General features: G+C 36.1%; 1 protein-coding gene across 7 annotated transcripts in view; it reads right to left on the reverse strand.

Annotated features, from left to right (window-relative positions):
• sorbs2b (sorbin and SH3 domain containing 2b) overlaps positions 1–21,544 on the reverse strand; it is a 64,806-nt gene that overhangs the window by 21,160 nt on the left and 22,102 nt on the right. Inside the window, exons 3-11 of one of the 7 annotated variants that reach the window (XM_048176861.1) lie at positions 16,891–16,941; positions 12,982–13,077; positions 11,007–11,033; positions 10,704–10,831; positions 9,799–10,074; positions 7,339–7,689; positions 5,865–6,006; positions 3,236–3,384; positions 1,716–1,782 (exon numbers count right to left, since the gene is read on the reverse strand). In XM_048176861.1, the coding sequence (XP_048032818.1) occupies positions 1,716–1,782; positions 3,236–3,384; positions 5,865–6,006; positions 7,339–7,689; positions 9,799–10,074; positions 10,704–10,831; positions 11,007–11,033; positions 12,982–13,077; positions 16,891–16,941 (1,287 nt within the window). Of the gene's footprint in view, positions 1–1,715; positions 1,783–3,235; positions 3,385–5,864; positions 6,007–7,338; positions 7,690–9,798; positions 10,075–10,703; positions 10,832–11,006; positions 11,034–12,981; positions 13,078–16,890; positions 18,110–21,544 lie in introns of those variants that run through there. The other 6 variants (XM_048176863.1, XM_048176866.1, XM_048176867.1 and 3 more) reach the window with 6 other exon arrangements.

Here is a 21,544-nt window from a genome sequence, read left to right on the forward strand (position 1 = left end):
ACTAAGAGCACCTTTAAAGGGGTCATGAACTGCAATTTTTATTATTATTTTATGTTTCCTGAGGTGCGCTTATAATGTTAGCAAGATTTTGACACCAAATTCTAAATTGTCATAATTTACAAATAAAAGGCCATTTTCTACCCTGATTTTAGCCCTCTGATTTGAATGCTCTGTTGGAAGGGGCGTGTCTGCTGAGAGACTGCAATGCAAACGCCCATCTTTGCAATATGATGAAGTTTTACATGTGGAATTCTCTCAAAATCTTTTACTATATTTTTACTATTACAGCTGTCAAGATAAACCTATCATGAAAAGTGTTGATTATAGCAATATATTTAGAGCTACTCCCATCATATGAAAGGTTGCAGCGATGAGCATTGTAGCCGATGACAGACATGCCTGTTGAGGGCATGAATGCAGCGATCTCGTCATTGCAACTTGATTTCTGCACTCTCGCTAATGCTTTCATTATAACTAACAGTGTAAACATGATGTAAATAAGAGATTCACTGTGTAGTGTAGACAGCATCATTGATCATAAAGGGAGTTTTGGTGAGAGTCCAGAACGCAGTCACTCATAAACTCACGCTGTGTGATTGACAGCTCCAGCGATATATAAAGCGTTCTTTGATCGCTTTCTGTATACAATTTAATCACAATTTAAATAATGAAGTGATGTGTTGACCGTTGACCGTTTAGTCACTGGCTTGATTTATTGACATAAACGATTAGTAAACGATTTTGAAACAATAAAGAACATCTGACTGTACATGAATCATTACAAATCAGAAATCACTGATCACAGATTAGGCTTTAGAAGTAACATGATTACTTAGATATTGTGGCATTACTGTCAAGTCCATATCTTACAAATAAAAAAGTCTGTTTGCAAAGCCAGCGCTGAAATTGCGACTGATTTACCAAAGAATCCACAATGAAATGTACCGAACAAACAAATAATGCTCTACTGAGACATTCACATTGTTGAAAATGAATAACCACTTTCCTAGCATTAGGATCCGTTGGAAGTTAATGTTATTTTTGGTCCAGTGATCCTGAATCTCTCTTCTTTCCTTCTCATCTCACTAGCGTACCAGTGGGCGGGGCCAAAGATGCAATGATGTAGAAGTAGGCATTGATTTTCTTCTGCAATATTATGTCATAATGTGACAAAATCCAAAACGAGTCGTTTTCGGAGCTTGGTTTCAATAAAAGCTGTTTTTGGACTGACAAGGAAGTTTTGAGTTCTGAAACTTACAGGATGTTTTTATAGTACAATGACCTCTTACCTGTCAAAAGATCAAGGAAAATTTGATTTCTCAATTCATGACCCCTTTAAAATCATAAAAGCAATGAGATGAGTGTTCTCTATATCTCTTACATCCATAAAAAAACTGTAACTGTCTATGTCATGTACAGCGTAAAATAATACATTACAAATGTACACAAGAAAACACAATCTATAATCTTGTTTAGTTTGCAAAAATAAATGAAAAAATCGTTCAATTTCTATGTTGCATTAATGCTCAAAAAATAGCTTAAAATATGTTGGTATGTCAGTGTATGACTAGAAAATTCCTTCCAATAACCATATAATAAGCTTGCTCTAATTAGGGCTTTTTATGATTTCTCAAAAATTCCTTGCATTTTATAGGAAATGCAAGGTATAAAGTTTTAAAGTAAAATGAATGTAAATACAAAAGATTCAGTCTTACCTGATTTAGGCACCACATGAATCTGTTTGAACATGGTCTTGTACCAATCTTTTGGCCTGTCAACAGTCTAAAACAATTCACAAAACAAGCATTTTTAGATTACAGGCATTCTCAGTCCTTACAGATTAAGATTCCAAGGTCCAGAAGCATAGTTTAGAAAACAAATAGCAACCAGAATGTGCTCCATGACCTTGAATCCAAAACTCTGGATGCAAAATGCTGATGCAACTGGCCTCTCTATGTTAAGCTGAGAGAGACACATCACTGTCTGCTTTTCCATCAATGATGCTGAGCACAGCTGCCCATGTTTCCCTGGGGCTAAATAAAACTCAGTGTGGGAAAATGCAATTTAGTGCACAAATCAAAACAGCCAGTCCCATGTGACCAGAGACTGATTGAAGATTAATTCTGGAATTAACTATTATAGGTATGCACTTCCGACAATGTCTCCAGAGCCAATAAAGGGACAAGTTTTATCAAAATTAATGCCAAGGCATCCATGTTTATAGCATTTTTATACTATTGATTAACTATAAATAAGCCTGCTGTCGTTAGAGTATGAGGTTCTCCAGTAACATATGGGTGTTTCTTCAACTTTATTTATAATAGAACCAACAGTTTTTAAAGTTCTTTTTTGTTTTAATATATAAAAATGTCACATTAAAACTTTCTTATAAACTTTACCAAGCATTCATCATATATTTGTTACTTTTCAAATGTCTTACTATAGATTATAGATTTGTATTGTTGTACCCTTGCACCAGACCCAAACTTTCAATATATTTAACTATGAAAATATTTATGAATTAATACATTATATCATATAGAAATATAGAAGCATTATTTGCAATTAAAATGTAATTCTGTCAAACAAAAATATTTATTTTTGTGCATTTAGGATACATAAAATACTAGCTAAATTGGTGGTTATTTCATTGCAAAAATCTCATTTCCATCACAGAATGCTGCCAAACACAATACATTATTTGAGATTTTGGTAGAAATGACATTGTGGTGGAAATGTTCATAACTTTTATAGAGAAGTTATAAAAAATATCTGAAGTCCACAGAGCCAAAATACCCATTAATGCCGACAGTTGAAGAAACAGCACCATACAGCTTTAATAATTTGCTTCCGAGTTTTGTGTGCATGACAATAATGTATACAATAATATCAAAATATTATATCTACTCTAAGATGCACAGCATACATTTGGGGTTACACTTTATTTCTCATTAGAGTATTAGTAGACTGTTTATAGGTTAGGGTTACGTGTTAGGCTTGAGTTAGTAGAATAAATTCACATGTAGTTGTAAAATTACTCATAGCAGAATGTCTGTTGAGGGACCATCAAAATAAAGCATTAGTAGATATTAAGCAGACAGTCTACTACTACTCTAATGAGAGTTAGTTGACATGTAGTTGCAAAGGTACTTATAGTTAGTAGAATGTTTAAAGTAGACCGTCAAAATATAGGTTTACCAAATATAGCAACAAACAGCGAACAGCATTCACTCACCGTTCGTATGGCAATGGGAATCCCGGACTCATCCACAGGACCAATGCCAGTATATTGCGGAGCTTTCCCTGTTGTTTCTTTCCTGTCAGTCTGTGGCGCTCTTGCTGGAGGATCCACGTTGGTGTAGATTGGAGTGCTGGACTCAGAGGCTGATGGATGGAAGATAGGGTCAGGTTGGGGTGAGTGAGTTTTTAGTAACTCCCACAGAACTAACCAACATTCCCATGTTCATAACTGTGAAATAAAGCCAGGTCAAGGATGCAGTGCAGACTGTAATTCCAAATCAGGAGAAAGAATCCATAAATATGTTGATTCCAGTATTCCAGCGTAGAATAATAAACATGGAAAGCAGCTCTACACATACAGTCCGACATGTAAAGGCATTCAGACTGAAGCCTTTTGGGGAAAAAAACAGCAAAATAGGCTCTGTAGAAACAAAGGCCAGCCTTACGCAGACAGACGCTCTAATCCCAGTGTCTCAGCTCCTCCCTCGCCCCAACCGCTCCGTCGCTCAGATTTGAGCTTAATCCCCGGCATTTGCCACTTGGGATTATAGAGATTGCGGGAGCACGCTCAGAGTGGACCGGTCGAGATACGCTTAGTGTCACACGGCCAGTAAACACCGCTGCAGCCAGGTCACGCTTTCTTACTCGTTAGTGCTTCATTAGAGCCTGGCACGTCAACGGTGATTTATCAGAGACCAGGGAGATCATTTTTACAGCTGTACTCCAATGATTGGCAAAACTTGGCAGTAAAGATATTTCCAGGACAGGTGCATGGTAGGAATTACTTAAAGGTGCCCTAGAACCAGTTTTTACAAGATGTTATATAAGTCTAAGGTGTCCCCTGAATGTGTCTGTGAAGTTTCAGCTCAAAATACCCCATAGATTTTTTTAAATTGATTTTTTTAACTGCCTATTTTGGGGCATCATTAACTATGCACCGATTCAGGCTGCGGCCCCTTTAAATCGCACACTCCCTGCCCCCCGAGCTCTCGACTATAATACAGTGCATTTACAAAGTTCACACAGCTAATATAACCCTCAAATGGACCTTTACAAGATGTTCGTCATGCATACTGCATGCATGCGTCGGATCATGTGAGTATGGTACTTATTTGGATGTTTACATTTGATTCTGAATGAGTTTGAGGCTGTGCTTCATGGCTAAAGCTAACATTACACACTGTTGGAGAGATTTATAAAGAATGAAGTTGTGTTTATGCATTATACAGACTGCAAGTGTTTAAAAATGAAAATAGTGACGGCTTTTGTCTCTGCGAATACAGTAATAAACGATGGTAACTTTAACCACATTTAACAGTACATTAGCAACATGCTAACGAAACATTTATAAAGATCACACAAAACATTTACAAATATCACTAAAAATATCATGTAATCATGGATCATGTCAGTTATTATCGCTCCATCTGCCATTTTTCGCTATTGTCCTTGCTTGCTTACCTAGTCTGATGATTCAGCTGTGCACAGATCCAGACGTTAATACTTGCTGCCCTTGTGTAATGCCTTGAACATGAGCTGGCATATGCAAATATTGGGGTCGTACATATTAATGATCCCGACTGTTACGTAACAGTCGGTGTTATGTTGAGATTCGCCTGCTCTTCGGAGGTCTTTTAAACAAATGAGATTTGCACAAGAAGGAGGAAACAATGGTGTTTGAGACTCACTGTATGTCATTTTCATGTACTAAACTCTTGTTATTCAACTATTCCAAGGTAAATTCAATTTTTGATTCTAGGGCACCTTTAAACATCAACAATGGCCATTCTGGAATATATATTTTTATGGTTCTGCTACACCATGTTTTTGATTAATTATTAAAGCCATGTTCACATATTAGGGCTGGGTGTTGATACAGATTTCCTTATTCAATTTGTTTCTGATTCACAAACTTTTGATTCAATTTTGATTCACTTCATTATATGTTTCAGTTATAATGTCCATTTTGCTAGCATATGAAACAACATTTTCTTTCTAATAATGCTGTGAATTACACAGGTCAGTGTTTCAGACTGATTAAAACTAGTAATGAGTCTTGTTTAACTATTCATTTAAAGTTGGCTTATGAGAGTCATTTGTTCATGAATCAGACTGCTCTGGTCACGCTGTATGTTGTTTCTGATTCATTCAAAAGGATCAGCTTATGAGAGTCATTTGTTCATGAATCAGACGGATCTGGTCATGCTGTATGTTATTGATTCACTAAAAAGAACTGGCTTATGAGTCATTTGTTTGTGAATCAGACTGCTCTGGTCACTCTATATGTTTTTGATTCCCTCAAATGAACTGGCATTCAGCAACCAGCAGTGGAGAAAATCTCAGCATTTTAAGTCAATATTGGGATTGTTCAAAGAAAAATCATAATTTATCAGAAAACAGACCTATAACTTATTTACCACTATTTGGAAGAAAATATTTCAGACTGTATAGATGAATATGGTTATATAACCTGTGGCTGTGGTTAAAATAACTACAAACTGAGATGCAATATATATACCTAATTCAGTTTCTTTGTCCATAGAAATGATAAAATCAATAATGAAAAGGGTGAACGTCACTCACACAAGAGCACAGGGAAGTGTTTGATTAGCTTCAGTACTCACCAGTGGTTCTAGCCTGCTGCATGGCTGTAATACTAGGGCTCAGTGAAGGAGGAGGGGGGTATGTTGAGGGAGAGAAGGGTCTTTGGAGGTGACTACAAGGACTTGCTGGCACAGTCAGACCCCCGTTCACAGTCATCTGGCCCTGTATAACACAACACAGAGACCTTGTTAACTGAAGAACCATCTTTATGCATAATAAATTACACTGGGATCGAACTATGTCACAGATGTCATCTGTTAGCCTCAATAAAAGTTGACCGGGGATTAAGAACAGAACAATGAAAACAAAACCACAAAAGACTGGTAAAAAAGCAAACTAAATACAGTACCCATCACCTGGGAAGATATTAAATGGGGAAAAAACAACAATGGGTTTAGAATTTGGAATTGATTACTTCCAGGAAGTGGTTAGTATTAAGTGTTAGTATACAAAAAAGGGATACCACAGGAGCAGTACAACAAGACGTCACAACTAAAGCATGTTCTCCTACACCTAAAATCTTTGACAAAGATATAGTGTGTCATATTGAAAAACTCAGCACTGACAAAACATCAAGACAATCTGTATGGCAAAAGGTGTTAGTGACAACCCTTGAGACACTTGATGCAGAGTTGATGTGAATCTAGAGCAGAAGTGCTGTTAGTATTGTTATAATCCCACAGAGAAGAAATGCTGAAACCACTAAATTTGAACACTGGACAAGTGATATTGGTGTCTGTTGAACCAGCCTCTAAAAATGCATAGGAATGAAACCAAATTAGAAACAATCGACAATAAGGTTGTACAAAGCAAGTACAGATGAGCTAATTGAGTTTTCAAAGGGATAAGAGAGGAGAAAAGAACAGAAATTGAATGAAAAAGGGTGAGACAGAGTAAAAATAAATATTGTTCAAAGGTTTTTTGGTCGGTAAAATTTGTTAATGTTTTACAACAAGGCTGCATTTATTTGATAAAAAATACAGTAAAAACAGTAATACTTTTTTTCAAATTATTTCAATTTAAAATCGCCGTTTTCTATTTTAATATATTTTAAAATGTAATTCATTCCTGTAATGGAAAAAGCTGAATTTTCAGCATCATTACTCCAGTCTTCATTGTCACACGATCCTTCAGAAATCATTCTAACATGTTGATTTGAGGCTCAATATTATTATATTTTTTATATTATTATTATTTTATATTATATTATATTTATTATTAATGCAGAAAAAAAGTTGTGCTTAACATTTTTATGAAAACTGAGATACATTTCTTTCTTTTGATGAGTAGAAAGTTGAAATAGAAATCTTTTGTAATTTTATAAATGTCTTTACTGTCACTTTTGATCAATTTCTTTGCATCCTTGCTACATGAAAGTATTATTTTCTTTAAAAAAAAAGGTAAAAATTGAGGTAGGAATACTTATAAAAGCTGACAAAGAAAGAAACAGTAAGACAGACATGACAGAGTGTTGAACTGCCAGTGAATAATTACATTAGCGGTGCTAGCTGCAGGGAAGTGTAACCAGATGTTGTCTGTGACCGCACTCATCTGGCTGAGGGTTGGAGAAGGGGTACGAGTGCCACCCTCTGGGCCTAGTCCACAAGCCCTCAACTCCTCCAGCACTGCTGTGGATGCTTCGCTCTGAGTGCGGGAAGAGCAGCGGCTCTGCCCCAGTAGAGGCTCCGAGCCGGGAGAGGGAGGGCCTGGAGAAGGGGTCTCGGGGTGATGGTCAGGTGCTCTGGAGCTGATGAAATCGAGGGAGAATCTGAGCCGATTAGGGGGTGACTGTGAGGTCAGTGCTGTTCCAGGATAGCTTTGTTTAAGAAGGACTGGTACCTCAGGCTGAATGACAGAGAGGAGAGTGTCACAGATGAGACTCAGCAGTTGGCACAGCGCGTGTGAGAGACGTAGTGATGTGATGCAGCGAATGGCTGTGCGTTAGAAAGGATGAGGGGTTACAGATCAGAATGTTATTCCAATGTTGCATTAAAGCATAATGCTACAATAAAAAGTTCAAAATCACATGATCACAATGAGGTGATAACCAATTCTAAGCTTTTAAAATCACATTTGTATTGCAGAAAATATATATATATAAAAAATAAAAAATTGAAATGTCATTGAAAATGTAATATTCACATTGTAAGTATTTATTTGTAAGTATATATATATATATATATATATATATATATATATATATATATACACGCACATACAGTGTTGGGGTAATGCATCACAAGTAATAAGCAGATTATTTTTTTCAAGTAACTAGTACAGTAAGACATTACTTTTACATTTGCAATAAGAGTTACTTTTTTAAATATGTAGTGCAAGTTACTTTGTTTTCCCATTTATTGACTTGACACCTCTCATGTCCCCATGTTAAGAGAAAAGCAAAAAGAAAGTTCAGAGGTGTTGTGTGCACTGTATAAACATGATGGTTATTGTAGATCCACACTAAATTTACTCATCTTGCACAAAAATAGATTCAGTATTCCTCAAAATGAATAAAAAATGTGAAATACAAACTCAGAATATTACGCAAATCTGCAATAATTAAAGCCGTCATGAAATCACCGTATTTACTTTGATAGCGCACATTACTAGTCTTGTGGTGAACAATTAATCCGTGCAAGTTAATACACAGGAAAAAAAAAGTTTGTCGTTATAATCTTTAATCAAAATCTGAAAATTTGCTTCCACTCTGGAATGGCGTTCCTTCTCTGATGACGTCAGGTTGACGGCTTGGGTTGAATCAGAGCCATATAGAGATGGCTCTGGGTTGAATATCCTTAACAACTCCCCTCCATCCGTCAGTCTGATATGAGCGAGGGATGGAGAAGCAGTGCGCTAAAGTAAAACCCCGCCCTCTATACAATATTCTGTTTGACTTGGAAATACGTCACAACACTCAAGAAAAAGTTGGTTGCAACTTCCGGTTCACGGGGACTTTAAATGTTAAATTGCATAAATGTACTTTATGTATTTAATCTCTCTTTATTAATCATGTGTCTTTGCTGCTGCCCTTTGATGATCCAATTAAAGCATACTAATATGCAAAATCACTTTAGATAAATATCACATTTGTGTTTCTATTTTTTTTAATGTATACGGAGCCCCGGACATGACATGCACGAAAAAATACGAGGCTAAATCATGCAAATTATTTACTAATTCGTTCCCTCGATATACTAAATCTTGTGCACAATTTACATTAGTAGATTAGAGCTTTTCATTAGTAAAGTAAATTGTGCGCAAGTTTTAGTAAATCGAGGGAACGAAATAGTAAATCATGTGCACGATTTAATTTTTTTTCTTGCATGTGCGGGTCTCCGTAGAAATAAGAGTGTTGAACTTTTTTCTCCTGTGTCCAATTATTCTCCAATCCAGAATGGACTGAAAGGTTTGTCTAAGCTGCGCCCTCTACTGCATTTCCTTCAGCCTGAGGCTTATTCATTTCACTTGTGGTGTGAAAGAGCATTAACATTTACCAAAAATTTTAATTAAAAAACAAACAAGCAAGCACAGCCCGGCTGATAAAAAGTAAAGCAAAAGTAATGTAACACATTACTTCCTATAAAAAGTAACTAACACAATTAGTTACTTTTTTAGGGAGTAATGCAATATTGTACCACATTACTTTTTAAAGTAACTTGCCCCAACACTGTGTACACACACACACACACACACACACACATTATCGTTCAAAAGTTTAGGGTCGGTAAGATTTGGTTTTGAAATAAGTCTCTTATGATCACCAAGGCTGAAATTATTTGATGATAATAATATTGTGAAATCTTATTAAATTTAAAATAACCTTTTATTATGATATAAATGTTCATCAGCTGAATGGAGAAACAGGATTAGTTATGTTTACTAAGACACAGCATGGTGTAGGGGAGGGTGTTATTAAGCTAATGCATATGTGATTATGAAATCCATGACATATACCACTGGAGGGGCTGCAGATGGCAGTGGAGGGCAGGGGCGTGAGTGGCTATCCGGGAGGTCCATCCGTTTAGGAGGGGTAGGGGGTCTCAAAGACAGTGCCTGTGTGCGCCGTCCCGATATCTGTGGCCTAGGGTTAATGCGAATGGCGAAGAAAGCTACGTGTCTCTCCAACTCCCTAGATGGGGGGTGCACGTAGGACTGCTCTGCTTGTGAAGAGCATGAGATTTGGTCCTCAGTGGACAGCAGTCTGTGGGAATGGACACTATGCTCTTGTGCCTAATTAAGGAAAGTGGGCATTGGGATATTAGAGCACAGGTCAGATACTGTTGTTCTGTGGTGGTTCTCTCATTGAATAAGAGGGTGTGGGCGTGGTTGCCTTGGAGAATAATTTCTCTGAGATAAACAGCTGATTGTTATAGTGAGGACGTGTATAAGGTGGTAGAATTCTGCTGTATTACCATCAGAAGGGCACAACTAAAAAAGTTTCAGTCTAGCACTTATGTGACAATGAGAACACAAACATATTACACATATTACAGGAGTTTAGATTAAATAATATTACAATTCATAAATTCTCTGTAGCTGGAAAGGAAATTGAAATGAAATTGTAGGTACGGTGCACATTCAGCAAGCTTTACTTCAAAATAAAACAAACAGGCACATAATCAATAATCAATTTTCTCATAATCAATAATAGCACTGAGATTCATTCAAGTCAGTTGAGAGGTTTGCTTTGTGTTCGGTTTTCAAACTGAGCAGTACGCTAGAAAAGGGTGTGACCGTTACAGTTAAAAACGTCATTAATAAAACCTGTCGAATGGACATCCACAGGCGTTTCCTGTGGAAGGAACAACCCCAGCGACAGAAGAAAAACAAATGAGTGAAGTAAACACAGCAGAACGTACTGGTGTGGGAGACTTTTTATCCTGAAAGTTGGGCCTGACACTTCTGTATCCTTTAGCTGCCAGAGAGGAAGAGCACATGTCACCGTTTCTCAGACCATCACTGGTGCTGCTGCTGGGCCTCCATAAATCTAACAGTAGACAAACAAAACACTTAAAAGTGTGTTTCATATTCATATATACAGAATGCCACTGTTGACCAGTAAGAAAGAAGAATTTGAGAAAGCAGTTACAGTACACTGTTTTCCAAAGCATATGTACTTGTTTGTAAAAATATGTTAAATAAATGAAATAAATGCTGCTTACCTGAATCTTTGGATTGTGATTCAGAGTCTATGCACAGGTGAAAATGAGATAAGAGAACTTTGTTAAACACTAGCAAGAGATCTACTTTTCACACAGTGAAATGAGGCACACTCTTAAACATAAAAGTTCTTTATTGGCATCAATGGTTTCATGATGAACCTTTAACTGTCAAAGAACCTTTTCACTGCAAAAAAAAAATAAAAAATATATGGTAGAAAAATGTCCTTTAGATTATTAAAATGTTCTTTACACTAACAAAATAATTGATCTTTTATGAACTGCTCACTGAAAGGTTCTTTGGAGAACCCAAAATAGTTTTTCTATGGCATAATTTTGGCAAGTTTTATTTTAAAGAATTAATATCATATTCACTCATTAGTGATTCATGTTTTTAGTGCACTATGTGGCTCTATGCAAAATTTTGTACACTCTAAAAAATGCTGGGTTAAAAACAACCCAAGTTGGGTTGAAAATGGACAAACCCAGCAATTGGGTTGTTTTAACCCAGCGGTAGGGTTAAATGTTTGCCCAACCTGCTGAGTAGTTTTATTTAACTCAACTATTGTTTAAAAATTACTGTATGCTTAATTAAAATTAACCCAAAGTATGTTGGAAATGAACATTTATTAATGTTCAATGAATAATTATTAAACAATAAACATTTATTAAATTGCTTATTAATAAATGTATATTAATAAACTATTAAACTATTAAATTTATATTAATAAAATATTAAAGCTTATTAATAAACATTCACCTTTTGTCTATTATTGTTGCCTCTAATTGCATCTGGTTTTTAATTTCCCAACTATTTTGGGTTCATTTTCAGCTAGCCATACAGTAATTTTTAAACAATAGTTGGTTTAAATAAAACTACCCGGCAGGTTGGGCAAACATTTAACCCAACCGCTGGGTTAAAACAACCCAATCGCTGGGTTTGTCCATTTTCAACCCAACTTGGGTTGTTTTTAACCCAGCATTTTTTAGAGTGTAAATTTATTCCATACCACTGCTTCAACTTTTATAGAAGATGAAAGAAAAAGAGGAAAATATATGGACAGCATAGAGAAAGAATGAAAGGTGAAATGGGAAAGTTTTACAAACGAAGGAGGTTTTCCCTTAACATTTCACAATGGAAATCTGGCAGTCGATTACCACTTCTGAAAGCTAATTTCAGAAAGCCTCTTTTAGAAACACACGCTTTTGTCTTAAATAAACACTTGATAAAAGTCAAACCTACTCATTTGAAGTCTTTTGTGTATAATATAACATAACCTTTGCTCATTAAGCACAGTGCTAAATGAACAGCGGTCTAACTCTGTCCTGAACGTGATGTGTTTGTTCCTCGGCCGCCCGCTGTCTAATTAAACAATGGAGAATATGTGTGTGTGAGGTCATAGTCAGTGAGACCGCTCAAACAAAAAGGGTCACCCCCAGAGGAAACTGTGCCGAGAGAAGACGGGGGAAAAAGCCTGAAATATACAATTGTTGCCATGGAAGTGCACAACTATGGTAACAATCTGGCCACTGTGAGCTGCTTTTTCCCTTTAAGCAAAGGAAAGGAGAGCTCCTGCTCTCAAACATTCCTTAAGAAGCTGCGAGCACAAGTTTGGGACGGCGAGCAAGAGTAAAAGTAGGAAAGAAAGACAGTCAGGGAGGGAGGTTGTGGTAGGACATAAGATGAAGCAAGATAAAACACAGATGTGGAATGAGTGACGTTGAGTGCAGTGAAGAGGAATTCCTGCTCACAGTGTCTGAGTAAACACACCCTCACCCTTAACACCAGCAGCAATGTCTTCAAATCCTAGAGTAAATACTCCACTGCTAACAATGTTTACGACGAACAAGCAAACATGAACCACTCGTTGGCAAATATTTTAATTTTAATGAACTACTTTTCAAATGTTTAATGCATTATTGTAGTTTTAAGGCAATCTCTCTGAGTGTGATCTGTTTCCTGTAAGGGGACTGATACCTGTGAGCGTGTATAGGTTTGGTGAGCTCTGGATTCTCTTCATGGGGGTTAGAGTGAGTAAAAGCGTGGCGCTTTTGCGGATATGTCCTCCACTGTCTGTAAAAAGCGCAGTAGCACATGCAAACACAAACGCACATGCGTCAACACTGCTGCATGGCAAGATGACTGTGACTTAGAGCATGCAGGGTAATGTAAAACATGTCCTTAGCAACATAACAATATACATTACAAAACAATTTCCATGCCAGGGTGGATTATTTGTGTGACGTATATGCTTGGTATACAGTATCTAGATATGCTGACTGGCTGGATGTGCTTTGCTCTGACTGACAAACTTTTTAAAGTGCTGCTTTTCAATGTCTCTGTACATGGATCCCACACCTTTTGCCTAAGAATTTCCATGATTTTTCCATGACTCCCATTTCATTTCAATTTTCCAGACATTATTGGAGAATGCACTCACAAATTGCAATTGCTAGCAGATGAAATGGTTTAAAACTAAGCATATACAAAAATGTACAGTGCATTGGCTATAGAAATTCATCTCACTTTTTAAAATGTCTTTAATACCTGACTTTTCAGCACTTGGAAATCACACTTTTAAAATTCACTAATGTTTTTCCCTGATTTCTCTGGTTTTATCTTGGGAACGCTGAGTATAATCAGATAGACTACCATTCAAAAGTTTGGGGTCAGTAAGATTTTAATTATTTATTTATTTATTTGTTTGTTTTTTGAAAGAAAAGTAACAGTAAAGACAAATCTATTTCAAATAAATGCTGTTCTTTTGGACATTGATGATGAGAAATGTTTCTTGAGCACCAAGCATATTAGAATGATTTCTGAAGGATCATGTGACACTGAAAACTAGAGTAATGATGCTGAAAATTATATTAAAATAGAAAAAAGTTGTTTTAAATTTTAATAATCTTACCAACCCCAAACATTTGAACAGTAGCAGAGTATTAAACAGCATATTAAACACCATCACACTTAATATATAGCAAAAATGTATATTGTGCAGTAGCCTTAAGTGTTTTTTAAAAAAAGCCCTGGCATCCAAGGTTGCCACAGCCGAAGCAGAACCTAAAACTAATGACACTATAAGAATCTTGCAGATTGACAGGCTGTCAATGTTGCCACTGCCAGATGTAGTCTGATGGTGTCACGAGAGGGAACAACGACATTATTTACCAACTATGCGTTTATTGAACATGCTGCACATTCCAGTGAACTGCATAAATTCCCACTGGCCATTTCCCCGGTCTCCCAAAATATATATGGGTGGAGTCCTCGCTAATACAGGTACAATTTGATCGGGCAACATAATAAGGCTGGTTCCAGACAGATGGGTTTCCTCATCCCTGACTGCTATACCTCTGGATGTCAAAAAGGCAGTTTGGATGCCAGAGTCTTCGTCAGACTCTAAAAAGACAGAATTCTCAGAGACAGTCAGCCAAGAAATAAGAACACCCCCCTACACAGCTTTTCTCAGAAACCCTGAGATGAATACAAATCACATGCTCTGCCCTATAAAAACAAGTCCTGTTGGGTCTGCCTGAAGGGAAAGGCACATTTTCACTCCTTTCTGCATCATAACACTTGATTAGAGTCAATTTTGTGTAATTGTTTTATTTTATTATAATTTAATATCTAATTAGATTTAAATATATAAATATTTATACAACAATTCATTCTGGTTCTCGAATCTGATTGGCTGAGAGCCTTTTCCAGCCAATATGCGATATTCTACCAGTATCACCACAGGAACCGTTTTTCACCATTTATATTACTCTGCTTGCAGCATTTCTCACAGTGAGAGTCATGGCGGACGAGCACCCACCATAATTTTATAAATACTACTGTTGTGGTGTCACAGAATGTAGTTTTATAAGTTTTTTTAGGTGAGAATGTAGTTATTTAGACCTCAGATATAGGGTAAAATGGGCAATCTTTGGTCTTATTAATCTATTACTTGTTCCAGAGTAAATCGAAGTTACGTTTCATAACTGAAATCCTGTACTATAACTAGCACTGCTTTTGTACTTTTGACTGAACTGTTTTCAAGTTTCCAATTGTACATACTTTTATAATGGCTAATATTGTTTATTTAAATATTTATTTTTCAATAATTTTTTTTTTTTTAAATAACATGTTAAGAAAGGGTCCATTAGTGATTGTGATTACGTCTTCAGTGAAAGTTACATTATTGCGCCAGTAGATGGCAGCAAAGACTTTTATATTGAAAGGGAACGAAACAAGGCTATAAACAAGGACATTGTTTTTACTTTAAACAACACCTTATAAGACGCAACTTACAAATGAATTGACTAGCTCTGTCATGGGAAATCCCCTTAACTGTTAAAAGGACAAAGACAAAGTCAAACTGATTTTGTGATTATTAGTATAAGATTTACCTAAAGAATATCAGCTAGATGCAGGTAATGCACCCGCATAGTTGATCTCTCTCTCTCATAATACATAAGCAATATCACACGAGTAGCCATGCGATATCACGGCTGTGATTTGGCCGTAGGCCAAGTGTCGTAGGTAATCACAGCCGTGATGATATAGAACCATATCGCACGGCTACGTGTGTGGTATTGTGTTTATAAAACAGTTCGAGAGTACAAGTGTGTAAATAAATACTAATAAAAAAATGGAGTGTCTTTAAAAACCCTCTTTTGTTCAAAACTACTTCCTCCCGCCACAGATTCAAATCTCAAGTTGACAGTTTAACAGTAGAGCCCAAGCCTCCGTTACTAATTATATGACATCACTTCAGAACTAGTAATGAAGGGACGTTGAGTCATATTATTATTAGTTGTATTATGTAGAGTAGAACATATATGTATATTGATATAGAGCGATATCGCATGGCTACTCATGTGATATTGCTTATATAAATATAAATATATAATTAATAAAAAAATGAAAGGCTTTTGTAGAGGGCACAAAAGCAAGACAAAAATACTAATAATGCATGGCTCATGTGGGCTTCTGTACATGGTGCTATGGACTTGAAATATACGTATTGCAGTCATTACCATGTAAATTAATCAATGCTGCTTATTCAATAAACACATGAACAAACTTAGCTGTGATTCAAGAAATCTCTAGCTTTTTAAGCCATATTGTTAGTCTGTTTTCTGCTTTTTTATCTGGGAGCAACATCAGACGTGCACTGCTGCAAGGGAACCTGGTAGCCTGAGGATCTTGCTATTCCCCCTATTTAAAAAATGTAACGTTCTGTGGTGGTACAGGATCGGATGGTGTCAAATGGAAATACAATGGTGCTTTGATATACACTACTGTTCATAAGTTTGAGGTATTTAAAAAAAAAAAACTGTTATTCAGCATATTTGCATTAAATTGTTCGAAATGCTTAAAAGTAAAGACATTCATAATGTTACAAAAGATAATTGCTGTTATTTTATACTTTCTATTCATTAAAGAATACTGGGGGAAAATCTGTATCATGGTTTTCACAAAAATATTTAGCAGCACTTACTGTTGTCATAGATAATAACAAGTAATGGCTGCTGAAAATTCAGCTTTGACATCAATGAGATAAATTACATTTTTAAAAAATTATTAAAATAGTAAACAGTTAAATGCAGCCTTGGTGACTTTTTTTAAAAAAAAAACATCATCCTGACCCCAAACCTTTGAATCGCGGTGTATATTATGGTAGGTAATGATTAACATATTCATATATTATGATTTTGCATGATACTCCAACCTCAAGCAATATCTTACTAGTTACTACAATGTCACATTTCAATGCACATTTCCAAAAACCATGGTCCAATGAATAAAAAATGACAATGCCAAAGTACTATTTTTGTTAATGTTTTAATTTGCCTTAAATGATTTCAACCATGCAAACTGAAACTGATTTGAACTTACCTGTGTTCATGTTGAAGATCTCTCCTTCTTGTGTCTTGATGTCAAACAGTCCTGAAAGACATATCATTAAGAATCAGTCAGCAAACCCGTACTCCTGGGCAAGTAAAACATTGATTTATCCATGTGTACAGCATTTATGAGCGCAGGTAGTGTGGTATTGGCGTCCCATCTCTCCCCGGCACGCTAGCATGCTAGCAAGTGTCTAATGTGGCTGGTTAACATCCCTCTTGGGATATGAGGCCCTGGAGTGAAAGGTGATACAAGCCTGGCGTTTCAGCTCAGAAACACGCAGCGCGGTATCAAAATACACACCATACATACACATATATCCTCACGCATTCTCTAATCTTACACATGACCACTTTTGGTGTGTCAGAGCTTAACAACTCTTTGAGTTCGCTGCCAGCAATATACAGCAGTCACACACTAGTAGGGGGGCTATTGTAACTAATTAAACCCCTGTTTAGTTTGACCTAGATTGCTAATTTTTCAGTGATGGATTAACAGCTCATGTGACCCTACTCCGAAAATATCTCACTTATTTTAGCACAAGCTGAATATTTCAGGGATGGTCTATGATAGGAACACTGTCATTTAATCACATTATTACATTACTTAACTCATCGGCAAAGGCAAAGCGCTGCAAATATGCCAGATAGGAGACACCATGAGCGTGTGCTCATGTGCAAGACGCATGTCAAGCTTTCAGAGTGCCTCGGCAGGCACGTGTGCCACTTGTCACACATGTAGACCACCCGTCGCTCAACGCGCAAAGTGTGCTGCACCTGAGACCATCCTTTGACAGCGGTATCCCGGTATGCTATGCATTCACAGGTCATGACAAGAGAAAGGCATTCAAATTTGCTATTCTAAACCTTTTAAAGGGATAAATTAAATATCTGTCATCATTTACTCACCTTCATGCCATTCCAGAACTTTATTTCTTCCATAGATCACAAAGGCAGAGTGTTGATGCAGTTATTTTCCATGTATTGAATGTGTGAATTTGTCAAAAATGACAAAAAGCACCATTAAAGTATCATAACAGTAGTCCATCAGAAATATATTTCAAGAATATGCTCATATTCAGATTTGCTGTGTTGCAATCAGTTAAGTGTCATTTCGCATCTTATTAATATGTAATTGTATATTTTCATTTTCATTTTAGTTCAAGTTTTACTAATTTTACTAGGTTATGTGCTTCTGTCATTTCAATTGTTAATTTAGTATTTCTATTTAGCTTTATATATACTGTGTATATATATATATATATATATATATATATATATATATATATATATACTTATATTTTATTGCAGCTTGATTTCAATTAACAAACAATATTTTTAATAGCTTTGTTAGTTAACATTAACAAGACTGATACCAAGTCTTTTCCTCACAAAGCTATTGTATGACTTCAGAATATTTCAAATGTAGTATATGAGTCATAAGGACCACTTTCACTGTGATTATTGTCATTTTTTAAGCTTAACTGCCCCTGTTCACCATTCACTTTTATTTTATGAAAAAAGCAGTGTCAACATCATCCTGCTAAACTTCCACAGAAAAAGATATTTGAAGGTGAAATATCTCTTTAAAAGAGTTTGTAAATTCTAAAAAAAAAAAAAAAAGAAAAAAGTGTCATACATTGTATCATCAGTACTGTATAAAGGTAAATAAATAATCACCTTCTGCCCTTAATAAAGCATTGAGCCAAACAGAATTGCTGTGTCTCATTAAAAAACAGACCCAGAGGTCATCCTCAAAATAAATCTTCAGACACCACAGCCAGTAAATCTGGTTAAAAACACAAGGGAGTTTTGCCTGTGACACCACTGGACTTTGGTAAATCACAGGTTGTAATGACCTGTCAGCAGTAAATGAGGAAAAGATTATGATATCGGATTTCAAGAGTGTAGACTTGTGGCGACAGAACAGCTGGAGGGGAAGGGAGCTGGACACTTGCCTCAGAAATGGACATAGCTCCACATTTATATTCATGAGCAGGGCTCACACTGGTCATTTACTTAGGAATCATTCTGTCGGGGAACGTCATGGACAGCCAAGTCAATAGAACACGTTAATTTCCATTGCCATTAATATTTCAATGCGCTCGTCGAATAAATAGTGCCACCAAGAAAATGCTCCTTCAGTAAACATGAAGGCTCCTAAACTCCAGTTTATGCTGAAAATGAATTTAAAATGCAAGAAGACTGAGCATACATATCAGAATAAGTAACAGGGTAATATGCAAATTAAAATTTGCAGAGCGTGAATTTACATTCACAATACCTTCAATTTTTATAACATGACCTGTTTATAAAGACAGCATAGCTAGTGGTAAATATTGTAGATGGGACTTGATTTTATCCCTCATCAAGATTTCTAAAATTTAATATTACTGGTTAATATTATTTATCTCCATCTTTGTTATGTCAGCACAAAAGAAACATAGTTGCTGCAGAGGCGGAGAAAATTATAACATTATAAAGGAATTAAAATTCTGTCACAATTTACGCACCCTCATGTTTTGAGCCATACTCATAACTTTCTTTGTTTGTGGAACAGAAAATTAGGTCATTTAATGAATATGCAGTAAGGTGAATTCTATTCAAAGGACCTTGTAACATTATTTTCTAATTGTTTTGATTGATTTAGGTGAAAAACAATCCACAATTTCAAGAGTGAAATCATACTGACCGCCGTTGCTCTCCTGTGCGCCATTTTGCACTCCAGTCCAGTAGGTGGCAGAAACTAACCTTTTACATGCATAGAAGTGCCAGAAGAAGCAGATAAAGATTTTTGCCACCTACCAAACTTGAACGGTCTACAGGAGATTAATGGCAGCCGCCACAATTTTACTCTTAAGATTTATGAAATATTAGGTAATTTTTTCACAAGCTCACAGAGATGGGTTATTTTTCTCAGTTTGTGTTCCACAGAAGAATCAAAGTCATATACATTTGGGACAGCATGAGGATGAGTAAATGATGAGAATTTTTTTTTATTTTTGGATGGACTATCACTTTAAAGCGGTCATGAGAACTCAAAATTTGCCTTGATCTTTTGACATATCTTTGTACCATTACAATCTCCTGCAAGTTTAATTCCTTATCATAAACAAAGCATTTATTTAATCAAGCTCCAAAAATGTAATTTGTCTATGACTGCTTCTAGAGCAAGGCATCGACGAATAGTTACACATCATCGCACCATAAGCCCCGCCCACTGGCATTCAGTCGCTTAATGGTTGAAATTTGCCTACACTGGATGTGAGTGTAATGTCCAAAGCAAATAGAACACATTATAATCACAATAATGAGTAGATCGTTATAACTGTTTCCTATGCAATGCCTTTATTAGCATTATAAGTGAACCTCAGGAAAAATACGACCCCTTCAAATTTTGATTTTACAATGTTTGTAAACACAACCTAAGACATTTCTTAGGTTAACAAAATATAGACTTGAACTGTTTGTACATGCCTGGCACCATGTGATCATGTTGTTCTGCTTTGATGGCTTATTTATAGTCCGATTTGTCAGACTTCTGCGTAAGAACTGGACACATGCCATTTTCACCTCAGCCTAAAAGCCTTTTACCAGAAGTTAGAGATGAAACCATGTTATGAATCTTCATGAGTATTGCTCAAGTGCCAGGACAGAATAAGATTAAAATCAGCTATGCTGCCAATTAAGAGCTAAGAGAGGGCTGAAGGCATTAATGGATTCAGTCTTAACATTTATTAGTCTGTTTATTTGTAATGAATTATTCAATGTTCAAAGGCCAGAAGTTTTTAGAGGCTGTAATTTACTATCTTCAAAGCAGCTTTATGCACTCTACTTATGCAAACATTATTTAGATTTACAGATATATGTATGCAGATAAATGCAAGCCACACAGCCAGGCTTATGCTGCAAGCATATAGTTTAGAGGGACTCTGCTTCTCCAAAAGTTATAAGAAGATCAGCTTTATAGATGATAAAACATCACAATACTTTTAGTGATGTTAGTTTAAGTTCAAATTTAAGAGCATAATCAGAAAACATCATGAAAATAAAGCTGAAACATCAGCTCTAAATGGAATGTCCTTCCACAGAATGCAGATATTTTTTGTTCCGGATACTTTAGTGTCCATAATGAGATAACAGTAATTGCATTCTCTTTGAAAGCTATGGATTACGCTGATGCTTAACCTGCTGGAGATTCTATTATGGATGTCTTGAAATAGATGTTCTCAGAAGAACAATTTAATGGATGCATTATGGCTCCTGCCTTTCCTGACAGTCAAAACATAACATCTGTGTAATGTGCTCTCTCAAATCCCCAAAGTAAGACACTAATATGCTGGATATGCTGCTTGTATTCTCCAAAATAGGAAGAATTTCTTGCTTTTCATCAGGGATTTCCCAAACAGGCTATTTATATTAGCATCTCAGTCAGGACACAACAAGTTCTATGTTCTCCTAAATGGTAACTTCTGAATCACAATTACGTTAAGTTGGGAACTATGCATGTTTGCTGCTGTGCTTTCCATTTGATGCAATGAGTCCCACACATATTTTCTAAAACCTCAGATAATTGCTTAAATTGTTCCCATGTGTTTTAGGAGTATAATTTCATTTCTAAATCTAGCTCCTAATGCAACATGGCT

The sequence above is a fragment of the Megalobrama amblycephala genome, linkage group LG23 (assembly GCF_018812025.1).
Source record: "Megalobrama amblycephala isolate DHTTF-2021 linkage group LG23, ASM1881202v1, whole genome shotgun sequence".
Classification (NCBI taxonomy): domain Eukaryota; kingdom Metazoa; phylum Chordata; class Actinopteri; order Cypriniformes; family Xenocyprididae; genus Megalobrama; species Megalobrama amblycephala.